Raw genomic sequence first — 14,480 nt, forward strand, 5'->3', positions numbered from 1 at the left:
TTAAGTTTACAACTTTTGAGGGTAGACCCTTACCCTTTAAAATCAAGGCTCATTCTACCAGATCTCAGTCTACCTCTGCAGCCTTTCAAATCAGGGTCCCACTTGATATTTGTACAGCAGCAATGTGGGCTACCCCTTGCACGTTTATTACTCATTACAAATTGAATTTAACCTCCAGGGGTAGAGCAGCATTTGGTTCCACGGTACTAAGGAGTATTTTTCCTTGAGCCACCTAAGAATAAGGTGTTAGGGACGCTGTCCCATATGTAAGAATGAAGGCGAGATAGGACTACAGAACATAAAGAAGTTATGTACTCACCATAAAGTTCCATGTTTATAGTCCATCTCGCCCTCCATTCTTACGAACCCACCCTCCTACCCCCATCTTGGAAGTACCTGGAGACAGAAAAATATTATCATTTTTTATGGAGACCTGTTAGTATTGGTTTCTTCCTGTATGTTTGTTATTATTTCTCCTAGTTAGCAGCAAACAAGATCTGGGGATTGTACTGGTGCACCATGGGATACCTACCTAGCCACGAGCCAACTAGAAGACTTCCAGCTTGTAAATAGGCCAAGTGGAGCCGATGATCAGCTCCGATCCCATATGTAAGAATGAAGGGCGAGATGGACTACAAACATGGAACGTTATGGTGAGTACATAACTTCCTTTTTTCATTGCTTATGATGTCTTTCCAACAGCTGCTCACTGCAAAAGACCTCTGAAGGCAGATGCAAGAGGTGAGTGTTTACTTCCTTCCCCTTTGTATGAATGGCCTCTAAGTTAGAGCAAGTATATATGTTTGCTGCACTCATTATTTTTCTTGGTTTACAGGATGTGCTTATTTAGTGAATGGGAATCAAGTTGAAGGGTACAGGGGTTGATTTCACTTCCTGGCCTCGGGTATGATGCAGTGGTAGGCAGCAGTGGGAGGCATGTGCACCTTTGAATGTGAGAAAAAAAACATTTTACTAAATGAGACATGTAGAAGAGGAAACACCAGAATTAAGCACTGCAGAAGGCCTCCTTACAAATGTTGATAAATGGTGACTTCATTTAAGTAATCTTTGAATAACTTTGTTTTCAACATATATTTTACTGATTTTAGAAATGCCACTTTTTCACCAGACATGAAGTGGTGCGTGCCCAGTGAACATTACTTTTGAAGATTTCTGTTTTTGACTTGGCATTGACCTAATCGTTATTCCTGATACTTTTCTTGACATAATGTAATATATACGTTCATTTGAAGAATGCTGCTGTACTTCATAGGACAGTTCTCATCAGGGCTAGCACTCTCTCCAGTAGTTAGTGATACATGGATTGATGTTTCTACCTTGCAGTACTGAACTGTACAGAAGTAAAGTATGACACCACATAGATGAGAAATTCACCTTGGATATATGAGAAACCACGGTACTGCTAATTCTGCTGTGACTGTTCATGTTGGTTATCCATGCACTACTGCCAGAAGTGTATTTGCAGTTGAATCCCAACCCCCCCTTTATGTGAGAACATATCCCTGAAAGTACATTTAATGGTCAGCTTCCATATGATTAATTTGAAATGGCTTCACGTGTAGTTGTTTATTTATTCCACAGCCTAGAAAAAGGGTGTATTGTCTCGGATATGAAAGTTTCTTGGTTCATTAATTTCATAAAATTGTATAATTTTTCTTGTAAACTGTTTTATGTTCATTGTTTTTCACATACTGTTACATCTCACTGTCTTTCAGAAAAATTTGAACACATGAAGAAATCTGGTGATTACTATTCTGTTGTTGTTGAAGACACTGGCCTTGGTCACATTGTTGCCACAGCAACACTTATCATTGAACACAAATTTATTCATTCTTGTGCAAAGGTATTATCATTTTAATATTATGGATTCATGTGCTTTGTTTTACCATCATCTGCTGTAAAATTTAAGCATGGGATTTTATCATGTTTATCATTCTTTGCGGCGAGAGAGGAGTATATGAAAAGGAAGCAGTTTAAAGTTTATATTCATTCCCTTGCCTTGTCTTTTAAAGCAGTCATATATTTCAAGTGATACTTGGATATAATCCTGCACATTGGCCTTTAGAGGTAGCCTTTCATTGGGGGAGAGAAACTGGTTCTCTAGGTTTTTTGACAACCAAAGTAAACATTTAATCAGCAATGCTTTGCTAGTTCATTGGTTAGCTCCTGGCATCCATCTCTGACAGGGTTCAGTACAGACTTTTTGATATTTTAATATAAAGGTTCATAGGTGTGTACTAGGCTAATGGCCTTGGAGCCTTTACAAACCTAGCCCATAGGATTACCCTGATATTGTGCCACCCGACCTTAGTTCCCAGTGCCACTGTCGAATAGAGCCACTGGAGTGATCCCCAGGTTTCTATTTCCCTTCCACTCATCAAGGTTTCTCTTGAAGAGGGCCAGTGAGGTGCTCTCTTTGACATGTATGGGAAGTCTATTCCATAGCAAGGGCAGTGTCTGGGTTATGAACCTGTCCCTCCAGCACGTTCTGTTGATTGTGGTAATGAGGCTGAGGTTACTGAACCGTGTGGTGCGGAGAGTTTGGAATTTCTTTAGATGTAGCATTTCTAGCAGAGCTGGATCAGACATGACTTTGTATGTCAAGCAGAGATCGCCTCTAAGTAGGCGATATGAGACCTAGAATAGTTGGAGTTTTTTTTTGAGTCTGTCCATATAGGACAAGTGTTTAAGGCCTATGATCCTCTTTGTGTAAGGTACTCTTGCGGCCTCTCCAGTTGTTTGTGTACAGTTTTGTATTCGGTGTTGTCAAAAGAAAAACAAATTACCATCTGCTGATGTTCATCATACTGATCACTACTGCAGTAGCCTTAGCTATATGGGTTGTATCCTACCAAGGATGTAACAGCCGGCCATCTTCCAAAGCTTCAGAGCACCTTTGACATGCTTAAGCTTTTAGGCAGTTGAAACTGAGCTGCCCTAAAAAGACACATTTGAGCACCAAGTCCTTCAGAGTTTTCCAGCCCCCGAAGAGAGAGCTCTTCTGCAGGCTTTTGAGGATTGATGGTCTGGCTGTGCTGTTCCATTGCTGGGCAGATAAGTTCCCTTTTTGGGTAAAGACTTCCACGTTTAAAAATAAATTGTTTAATTGCGCTTTCCTTGGAAAGAGTCCCCATTTTCACGTTGACCATGGAACAAACCACCAGTACTGCTGCCTGCCCTTCTTGCAGCCAGAAAAAGAAAATGTTAAGCAAACAGCCTGTGCCACCATAGCAGGCTAGCAGTTTGAGCCACAGTGGGTGACTCTGCTGTGGCAAAGCTAGTTCCCCAGACCATTCATCTTTTCCCACAGAGCCCTCTGATGTAGCTTCTACAGCCACCATAGACCAGGGGTTAGCCATTGTTTTGGTTCCCTCAATGGGCAATGGAGAGCCACTCATGTCAGTCCTAGGAGTTAGAGGCAAGGCAATCTTCCCTGTTTAATCAGAATGTTATGCCTATATCTGGAAAAGCTGCTGCTGCTGCTTTCATTAACAACCCTGTTGGCCACATTCTTCCTTCAAAAAAGAAACCGAAAACTAGACATGTATATGTTCCTGCTCAAATTTTCCTGGACAGGAGTAATTTATTATGTCTGTCTCAGGGTCTTATTCAGGCTATTGATCCTTCTTATGAAGTGGTTTTTAGTAAAATAAAAGGGGATACCTCATTTCTTGAACAGGTTGAGAGACTGTGAATCTAGACAGGACGATGAAGGGACAGATGACAGGGTTTTCTCCACCAGTTTTCTGATTCATTGTAGAGCAGGGTTGTCTGAGTCTCCCTGCAAGGGTTTCACTTTCTCTGAAACTATTTCCTGTGTGCGCCACCGCTCTCAGTGGGAGAAAACTGAAGTTACTCAGTCTTTCAGAAAATACTTTGAGCAGCTACAAATGGAGTTTCCAGAACCTTCCTCTGTTCCTCCTGTGCTGTTGGCATTGGAGGATGTGTGTCACTGCCTGCAGCTTTCGTGATAGTCTGCCTGCTGCCCCTAAAAGGCAGAATGTGTAGAGAGAGCCCCAATCTAATTCTTTGTACACTCATCCCAAACCTGACATAGCAGCTGTAGCTTTAATTAGTTCTACTTCTGCTAAATATTTAGTTCTAGTCCTACATTTTCTGATAAGGATTGTAAAATATTAAGTATGGGGGAAGTATATACTTTTGCAGCTTTAATATTCAGAATTTTGAATTCTCAGGCTCGTGTTAGTTTATTCTGACTAATTGTATTGCAAAAGTATTAGGAATGTTTTGTCTACAGTTTATTCTTTAGAAAAAAATGTGCTTTAAATGGTTTCTTCTTTTTCCATTACACAGGTCGCACCTCGTTGTTGAAATGTGTCCATAAGACTGACATTTATTCCAGGGCTATGGCCACTGGTACTCTTCCTTCCAGAATGTGAAAAATTAGATTTTACAATTCTCATTTGGATAGAAATTGTTTTAGGTCCCACTGCTCAAGAGGTTTAATCTGACTTGGGGAGTCTTTGATTGTTCAGCCCTCCTTTTCCAAATTGTACAAGGGTTTCTCTACCTCTTCATCCAGTTTTGGCAAGAAACAAAAACAGTCTCAGCAAGGTGTGGTAAATACCTTCCTTTGTTTTGGGGGTGGTTGCTATCTTTTGTAGAGCTCCCTACTATTGCTTATTAAAATGTCTGTCAGAATGACTAATGGCCAATTCTCCCCTTTTCCCTTCCAGAAAGTTTGAATCTCTAGTTCTAGCAACTGATAGTTTCAGACAGGTGGGTTGTAAAGTCGACTCATTAAGGTTACACTTGGTGGTGTTCCTTGTCACAAAGTAATTCCTCGTCCACCAGACCAGATTGCTCTATTTTCCCATCCTTGAGCATGCATTGTCTCAGGGAGTGATAGAGGCAGTTTCTCTTTCACAGTTAGAGAAAGGTTTTTCAAGGATATTTTTGGTGCTAGAGAAAGAGAACGCCTAGAGACCATTTCTGAATCTTTTTCCTAAACCAATTTGTGATGGTACCAAAGTTCAAAATGCTGTCACTTCAAAAGCTTTTACCTTTTCTTTCTCATTTACGTTTTCTGGTAACATTAGATTTAAAAGGTACTAATTGTCATATCCCTTTTCATCCAGATTTCTGGAATTAAGGTTTTGTGTATCTGGATCACATTATCAGTTCTGTGCTTTACCCTTTGAACTATCCACTGTACCAAGCATTTTCACAAAGTGTCTAGCTCCAGTTATAGCTCATTGTAGGCAACGGGGTATTCGTGTTTTTTCCATATTTAGACAACTTGCGTATCTTTGCAGAGTCTCAAAGTATCCAAATTCTTTCTCTGTCCTGAGTAAGAGAGATCACTCATGATTGTGTTCATGGGGTGTCTGCCACACACCTTAGCTGTAATAGCTTTTCTTCCATAAGAAAAAAAAACAGATTCATACCTAGATCTCTTTCTAGGGTTTTCTGAGATATTGGTCTGTACAAGAGAATACATCCAGGATTTTTGATTTCGGCGTATCTATGATTCTCATGATACCCTTGACAAGATTCCACATATAAAAGATACAGTGGTATCTAAAGTTTCTTTGGTCCCAGCATCAAAGCTCATTTTCATTTCAAGTCCTAGTTCTGAGGTTTGTCAGAAGAGAAATCATTTGATGGAGATGACAGATGTCCCCAAATTCAGGTTCCCCCCTGCTCCAAAGCCATTGGTAGCCATGCTCTTCAGGCTTTGCTTTGGGAGCAGTTTCAAGAGGGATAAAAATGCAAGGTGTTTGCACTTATTTTTAAAATCATTTTTTTCTCAAAACTTGCACTTTATCTGTCTTTGGCCTAGCACTCTTGTGTGGGGTCATTTACTGCACTGTTATAACTTGTTGATACTTGTGAACCTCTGCTATCTCTGAAAAAAAAACAAAAAAAAAATCTTGCTTTTTTCCCACTTTTATGAGATTTAAAAAAGTTCAGTTACAGGCTTGCTGTTCTTGAACTGTTTGTAAGTTTCTGTGAGGCCATTTTTTGCTTGGGCTAAAGGGAAGTCTCTCTGTTGATCAGTGGCAGTGAAAAACATTGAGCAACCTGCCTGCCCCTGTGGGAGTGGTTACTGACTTGAAACTGTAGTTTTATTGGCCATTTTGGGTCAATTCCAAAACTCCTTCATCTTCCTCTCTTAAAACCCTCTTTTGCGCAGTTTTGCGCGTTTTTGAGCATAGCACAACAGCGGGCAGCGCCGCCTAATTGGGTTTAAACTATTCCTGGCTCCACAAAGTCTGCTCTTCACTTTTTCCCTTAGAACTGCTCTGTCTCTCAATTTAAACACCATATTCTCATTCTAAGGCCCTTCACTGGTCCAATTAAGTAATCCTACAAGTTAGCACTATTAAGCCGTAAGCACTACTTACTCTTATACTCTCTACGATTACCCTGTCCTCTATTGGTCCGTCTTAAATTCAGTTTCCCTATTACTCTAGCATGTCCAAAGGTCAGTCAATGGTTTCCTCTCCAGTCCAGCTGGTGAATCTGGGAATTTTGAGGCAATGTTACAACTGTCTCATGTACACGGACAACCCTCTCCTCCTCCAAACAGGTTCAAATATATGTGAGAGATGCAACTATTTAGCCAAACTGGAGGCTGAGCTCTCTCATCTCAAAACTGGTGTAACCACTCAGGAGGAGAAGGTAACCTCACACAACACAATTCCAGTATCACATAGTCCCACCACATCAGCGAACCAAACACATAAATACACAAAAACATACTCGGAGGCTCTAAATAAAAATCTACCTAAGCAACAGAGACCTCCAAAGCAGACATCCAAGCAAACGCTACCTCAAAACAAAACACGCACAACACATAACCCACAAAGTCAGTGTGCCAAGCAGCCACAGCCTTAAGGCTGAATAACACACCTGATACTCTTGTAATAGGTGACTCTATTGTCAGACACACTGACGTCCCGCTCACCAGGCTGAATAAAGAGAAGGTCACGGTGAGCTGCCTGTTGGGTGCTAGGATCCGCCACATAACGCAAGCACTCAGGTCACTCCAAAGCAAATACAAATATGACTCGGTCATTGTACATGCTGGTGTGAATGACCTGAGACGTACCTCCCTGGACTACATGAAAAGAGACATAGAGGAGGTCTCTGATCATGTAGCCCAGGCTGGTATGACCCTGACCTTGAGCAGCATCTTACCCTCACCTAAAATGATGCCACAGTACAAAGACAAAATGATCGATTTTAACAATTGGCTAAAATTTTGGTGTCATTCAAAGGGGATCCAGTGTCTGTCAGCCTGGGATGACATGCTCGACAAGCCACGTTGCTTCGCTAGGGACGGCTTGCACCTGTCACCACTGGGCTTTCGGATATTGGCAAAGGCTCTTGCCACCCCCATAGTGCCTTTTTAGGCAAGGCTCAAAAGTCAAACCCACCCCATAGACAGCACAAGGAACAAGAAACTAAGGGTAATGCTGCTAAACGCCAGAAGTCTTAACCTCAAGATGCATGCACTCGAAGCTCTCCTCAGTATGGAGAACATCGATATCTGTGCAGTGACAGAAACCTGGTTCAAGGCTCCAGAGAGCACCCCAGCACTACCAGGCTATACCTCATATCATGCTTTTTGGCCCCAAAACCCAGACCGAACCACAAAAGGAGGGGGAGTTTCCATATTTATCAAGGATATCCACACCTCCAGGTTAGTGGCATTGCACGAAGTATCTGGGACCATCCATGTGCAACTAACAGTGGGCAAGACTGCTTTTCAGTTTATAGCATCCTACAGACCACCCTCTCAAAGTCAGGAATCCCACTCGGCACTCGGCTTTCCTGAAAACATTGGAGAACATGAAGATCTCTCCGAACACCATTATATTGGGTGACTTCAACTACCCGAACATTGACTGGGAGCACTACTCAAGCCCCAGCACCTTAGCCCAAAGGTTCCTGGAAATTATAAACTCAAATGCTATGTAACAACTAGTCACCTCTCCCACAAGAGGGGACAACGTACTAGACCTGATCATTACCAACATGGGGACTCTATGCTCCACACCAGAAGTATATCCCTCATTGGTAAGATTAGACCATAAATTAATTTCACTGGATGTCCACATCCCGACCCCACCCCCAGCCCAGAAAACCACAGTGAAAAACTTCTCAAAAGCGAACTTCTCACTTCTCAAAACCGAAGTGGAATTCTTCAAGGCCCCAGGGCCAGTGGAAACTACGGCCCAAACTGCAGAATCCTATATAAACGCATTCTACGGACATCTCCAAGAATGCATGGATCATGCTATCCCAAACAAAACCAAGACCCAATCATCCAAAGGCAGGCGTCCAGTCTGGTGGACCCCTGCCATAAATAAACTGTACAACAGAAGGAGGAAGCTACTACATGATAGAGCAAAATCCCTACTAGGGAAGGCATCTCTGATCAGTACTAGCAAAAAATTACGATCCCTCATAAAATCCTCCAAGGCCAGCTTCGAGAGAAAAAGCTTCGAGAGAAAAATTGCACAGGACACCAAAGACAATCATAAGGCTTTTTTCAGTTATGTTAGAAACCTGGGATGCAACTCCCAGACTTGTTCTGAGTTGATTCTAAATGACAAAAAATACACTGAACCCACAGACATCGCCAGTATCCTGCCAGACAGGTTCAGTGCAGACTTCTCCACCCCTCCCCCCCCCCCAAAAGAGCAAGTATCTATCCCGGCAGGGCTGCCTCCCAAACATCTCTGATGCTCAGGTGAAGGCTGCCCTCTCCAAAGCAAAAAACACTGCTTCCATAGGACCAGATGGTGTCCCAGGTTGCGTCCTACATGAACTCCAAGAGGAACTAATCCCTCAAATAAAACAGCTATACAATCTCAGCCTCACTACAGGATATGTGCCCACAGAATGGCGTACAGCAACAGTGGTCCCACTCCACAAAGGTGGAGCCTCTATGGACCCTGGAAACTATCGCCCCATAAGCCTGACTAGCTTAGTCTGCAAGACTATGGAGAGGATCATCATGGAGCTCATAAACAAAGACATTGGGGACCTACAGACACTAGATCCTACCCAGTTCGGCTTTGTCAAGGGCAGATCCTGCCTTTTGAACCTGGTTGACTTCTTTGAAACGGTCACCAAAGCCATAGATGAAGGAAAGGTAGTCCACACAGCCTATCTGGACCTTGCAAAGGCATTTGACACAATCGGGCATCATAGAAAAGCTATCCAGCTTAAATATAAATCCCTATGTCCCTATGTCACAAGATGGGTCGCAAACTGGCTCAGACAGAACCCACAGAGTGAGAGTTGCTGGAGCCATGTCAGACTCGAAACCAGTCACAAGTGGCGTCCCACAGGGTCTGTCCTGGGACCACTCTTGTTCGGTATATACTTTTCCGAGGTACAGGCAAACGTGGGAGGACTATGGCTCACCAAGTTCGCAGACGACTGCAAACTGGCGCCATAATCAACTCTCCAGCTGACACAAACATCCTTCAAAAAGGTCTCACAGAGACAGATAACTGGTGCCAGCGCCATGGTTTAAAGCTAAATGCCAAAAAAATGTATAGTCATACCCTTTGGCAAAAACAATGTGCCCACAAATTACCACATAGGCGGAAACCCATTAAGTACAGAGAAAGTTATTAGGGACCTGGGGACCCAAGTTGATAGCAATCTCTCCTTTGAAAACCACATTGCCAAAGTGGTTAGAAAGACCTTCTACATAGCCCACCTCATCACGAAGGGTTTCACATCTAGATCAAGAGAGGTAATCGTGCCCTTTATTCATCCCTCATCAGGCCCATCATAGAATACAATGCCCCTTTGGGATGTACCTTACCCAACACCTGCAGCAATTAGAAAGACCCCAAAAGTATCTCACCAAGAGGATCAAGGGTCTCAAACAGATGCCATATGCTGCTCGGTTAAAAACTCCAGCTCTACTCAGTTGCATACCGCCTACTTGAGGCGATCTATGCCTGACATACAAAGCTATGTCAAATCCAGAATTAATGGACATGCTCCACCTCAGTAAATCTAAATCCCTTAGAGCCACACGCTCGAGGGACTTGAACCTCAGCACAGAAATAAATAGAACTTGCTGGAGGGACAGGTTCATAACCCAGAGGCTCCCTTCGCTCTGGAATAGAATTCCAGTTCATGTGAGGCAGAGCACCTCACTGAATCTCTTCAAGAAGAATCTCGATAGGTGGATCGGGGATCGTAGGTTTGTCCCAGGGATTACTCCCGTGTCACTATTAGACAGAGGCACAGTAAACTAAACCTTAAAAAGGGCACAGTATACTCAAATCAAGGGGTGGGTGGCATAAGCCATACAGAATCGGGCTAGGCTTATAATTGCCCCAGGGCAGATTGCCTAGTATGAACCAAGGACAGATGCAAGAACATGCATGTAAAAGAGATGCTTGCCGTAATTTAGCCAGTCAACTCTCTAAATCATCTTTGGTTCCCTGGACCTCTTAAAGTTGTTACAGACAATATCTCAGTCTTGTGCTACATCAACAAGTATGGGGAACCGGATCTTACACCCTTTGCTAACTAGCCATGATAGCGTGCGTTATCGTTATAGCTTTTCAGCACATTCCCACTCTGCAGGCATCCTATATCCCATCAGGGCAAATCTGTGTGACAGACGAGCTTAGCAGGGCAGTCAGATCCTCACAAATGGAAACTAGATCGGGCTATTTACCTACACATGCCCATTACCAAAGACAAACTATTTTAAGCTTGTGGTATTGGTGGAAACAGTGCCACTTCCTTGCTCTTTGGCTTGTGCATTGCACCAAGAGTATTTACCAAGTGGCTAGCTATAGTAGTAGCTTTCTGCAGGGCAGACTCACTGGATTAAATGCGGAAGGCTGAGGGGACCCTGACTTGGTGACCCAGGTGTTTTCATCAAAATGAAATCCATTCTCATTCTAACAAAGAGCACGGCTATTTTTGAGGGCACTACTGAACACAGACCTCCAGAGGGCTTTGCTTCCAGAAGATGGTGTAGTATGTCTGTCCTTGTACCTTCAGAATGTATTGGAAGAAGAGGGGATATCAACCAGGTCGCACCTTTGAGTGATAGGCTTCATGGCTTTCTGAATTGTGATGGTGTCCCTATCTTGCATGCACTTGAAAAAGCTTCAGTTGTACCTCTGGTAAGCAGTGATAATATCTGGAAGCCATGTTTCATCTCCTTCCTTATATTGGAGTAGTTTTCTTGGTGGTTAAGACGGCTCCAATTCATTTAAGGGGTGCTGTTTAAAGCACTTCAGCCCACAATGTCCCTGACCAGATCCTTCCAATCTCGCTTGAGGAGCTCATGTGGGACCTCTAGTGCAGGACACTTGGAAGCCAAGATATTAAAAAGAAGCATAACTTTGAAGTAAATTACGAAAGATATCCTGGCACTGAAAGCCTTCAGCCGTATTTGGGAGAAAGGGATCCTCCAAGTAATGACACTGCACCTCTGTGATGTGGCACATTAACAAATGGGGCAAATTCAACTCATGCAGACAATTTATGCAAGTGTAAGGGGTAGCCTAAGGGACAGGCATGACTTTCATACCAGACTATGCCCTTCTCAAGAAAATGAACTGGCTTATATGCTGAGCAGATGAAAAACAGGATCACACAAATGGATGTTAAACAGGGACATCATCCTGCATCTGATCAGGGTTGGTGGTGTGCCAGAAGAAGTAAGGAAGTTTGAAGCAGGACAGAAACTCCAGGGACCTGGAAAATTGATGCATTCTCCCTCAAGTGCACAGGTCTGTTTCTTTACAATATGCCCTCCTATTCTTCTGATCCCCCGTGGTTTCACTAAAAATCAGAAGACCAAAAGGCCATGAAAAAGAGCAAATTATCCCCCTGGGATTAAAATTCAAAGACGGATATTCCAGGGTGATTGTCACTGCTGCTCTTTTTGTCTTGCCCTTAACCCATTTAACTGCTTACTTAAAATATTAGGTCTTTGTTACAGTTTGTCTCCCAGAAAACTTGCTTAAGGCTTGTGGGTGACTTAAAACTGTTTAGTTCATCAGTTGAGGAGTTGCAAGCACAATCTGCTAGTGGTTAAAACTTTCTCAGATTGTATAAAAATGACATTTGGTCTTGTTAAATGTGCAGAAGTAATGTTTAAAGCAGGAAAATTGCAGTACCAAAAAATATCAATCTGGGACAAAAATGTGATATATAGGAACTTAAGCAGGAAGGAGTGTGTAAATATTTGGAAATTTGATGGATTGGCATAAAACATGAGCAAATGAAAATAAACCTCAGTAGGGAATACTTCAGAAGATGAAGACTAATATTGAAAACAGCTTTGACATCTAGGAATAAAATCCAAGCTGTAAACCAAGTTGCTCTTCCTGTTCTAACTTACAATTTTGTTGTTATTGACTGGCCCCAAAAGGTATTGGATCAGTTGGACAGCAAAAGAAGCAAAATGCATCACGCTTATCTGATATATAAAAATCATTGTATACCAGGATTATATGTTGCACTCTCCTGAAGTAGGTATGGGCCTCCCCGAAACTGATTTACATGTCTGACTGTATACATATCTGCTGACCTTATCAGATCCAAACATAGTGAAAGTTTTACAACACGAGAGGAAGTCTAAGATGACACCTCTACTTAGTTTATCAGAAATATTCTGGTATCAAGCGGGAATGGAAATCAAACCAGGAGTAGACAAGTCAGACAGCAATTGAATGTGCCAAAACTACCAAGAAAAGAATACAAGGAGAAGAATTAGATAAGGCAACAAATGTGGAAAAGCCATAAATATAGTAGTGAGTGTAGAGATCATCCAGAACAATCTCCCATTGGTCAGGATCTGACGTAGGAATGCTTCAGGAGAGATGGGTTGAAGCCAAAGGATGAAAGATTAATGGCATACCAGAATAGTGGACTTACATACATGTCACATGTGAGAGAAACGAACAATTTAGGCTTTGTTTAAAAAAAAAAAAAATTTAGAAACAGGCGCAGACATTGTTGCTGGGTATGATATACTCATGACAGAGGGACTTGTACACTGAAAGGCACAATTTGGCAAGACTATATTTCTTCAGAAATCTACTCTTTTGAAACCTTTTCCTTTGTAAATCCCCCTCATACATCGTAACTGTTGCATATCAAGTTTCAGCCCCTACCCAAGAATATCCCCTAGTAGAAGCGAATTACCTGTCATGGGTGCCTGTTTACTTATAACTTACTAAAAATTTTCAAAGAATGCTGCAGCTTGTTTAATAGGAAGATGTGTGCTAATTATATTTTAGTGCTGAAATAAAAATGTTTTTGTCAAAATTTTTGGAATTCTTAGGGAGATATAAATTCAGGTTGTGATAGATTTGGATTGACATAGGCAGAATGATGCTTGCAAACTGAGGTAGGAAGCCAGCTTGGATAGTTTTGCTTGGGATGGTGGTAAGTACCCAGACTAAGGTTGACTTGACTGATACTTTGTTGTGGCTACTTGTGGCAGATGTAAGTTGTAGATTTGGTGAGTTTGGTCACCCACTATTGAAATCTCTGTTGTCAGTGAGTATTAGTTTCACATTTTATATTAAATGAGATCTAGGATAGTATATTTTCTAGCACTGGAAGGTTATTACCTGGAGGGATGTAAAGAAAGAAAATACAATTATTTGTAGTAATGTAGGTTGAGTAATTTTGCTTTGTCAAATGTAGGGATAGAAAGGGGATGCAAACTATTGTTTAAGTAATGTTCAAGTTATTTGGGTTGATGATGGCTATGCCACCTTCTTGTCAGTATTTCTGACCAAACCACTTAACATGCTTGACGGGTAGGTATAATTTTCCTTAGCACCTTAGCAATAGAAGTACACCTTAACCAATCCCCAAATTTAACTCTGAAGAACTGGTAGTAACCCATCTTGAATTAATCTCACAGAAAGTAAAATGTTTAATAGGTGCATGCATACCTCCAGATAGAGACAGTATTAATACCTCTGAAAATGTACTTTGGATAACTAGCAATGTAAAGCAGGAAATTCTTGACCTCAACATAGAACATGACACTAGTACTTCCACATAAACCTCAATCTGTTTAATTTAAATTAATTAAATGTTCTACAAGGTATGCGAAGACATCTGGCAAAGCTAGCACCTTGGATTGCATACTGTCCACCAACTCCGAAAAAAAATAAGAACAGCTGCAGTATTCCCCGATACATTTAGCAACCATTTATAGAACTTACGTAATTAGAAATCACCAAGGGCCATCAACTAAACTCTGTAAGAAACCTTACCAACTTCAGCAAAGGCACTTTCATTGAGACCTTGAAACATTGCAATTGGACCCCACAAAAAAACACTCCCACTAGACTATGCTGTCTTACACTTCAATACCATATCTGAAGTAGTTTACTTCATTTGGTCTTCAACCTGTAGGTACCGGATCCGAACTGGCAAATTCACTAGCATCCGCTCCAAGCTCCTCTCCTTACCCA

At 41.9% G+C, this 14,480-nt stretch overlaps 1 protein-coding gene across 2 annotated transcripts in view; it reads left to right on the forward strand.

The window, feature by feature from the left end:
- Positions 1–14,480, forward strand: part of GNPNAT1 (glucosamine-phosphate N-acetyltransferase 1) — a 722,404-nt gene that overhangs the window by 290,333 nt on the left and 417,591 nt on the right. For both annotated transcript variants that reach the window (XM_044074401.1, XM_044074400.1), the window contains exon 4: positions 1,737–1,864. In XM_044074401.1, coding sequence (XP_043930336.1) covers positions 1,737–1,864 — 128 coding nt within the window. The remainder of the gene's footprint in view (positions 1–1,736; positions 1,865–14,480) is intronic.

The sequence above is a fragment of the Protopterus annectens genome, chromosome 6.part0 (genome assembly GCF_019279795.1).
Source record: "Protopterus annectens isolate FY-2018-M chromosome 6.part0, PAN1.0, whole genome shotgun sequence".
NCBI lineage: Eukaryota > Metazoa > Chordata > Ceratodontiformes > Protopteridae > Protopterus > Protopterus annectens.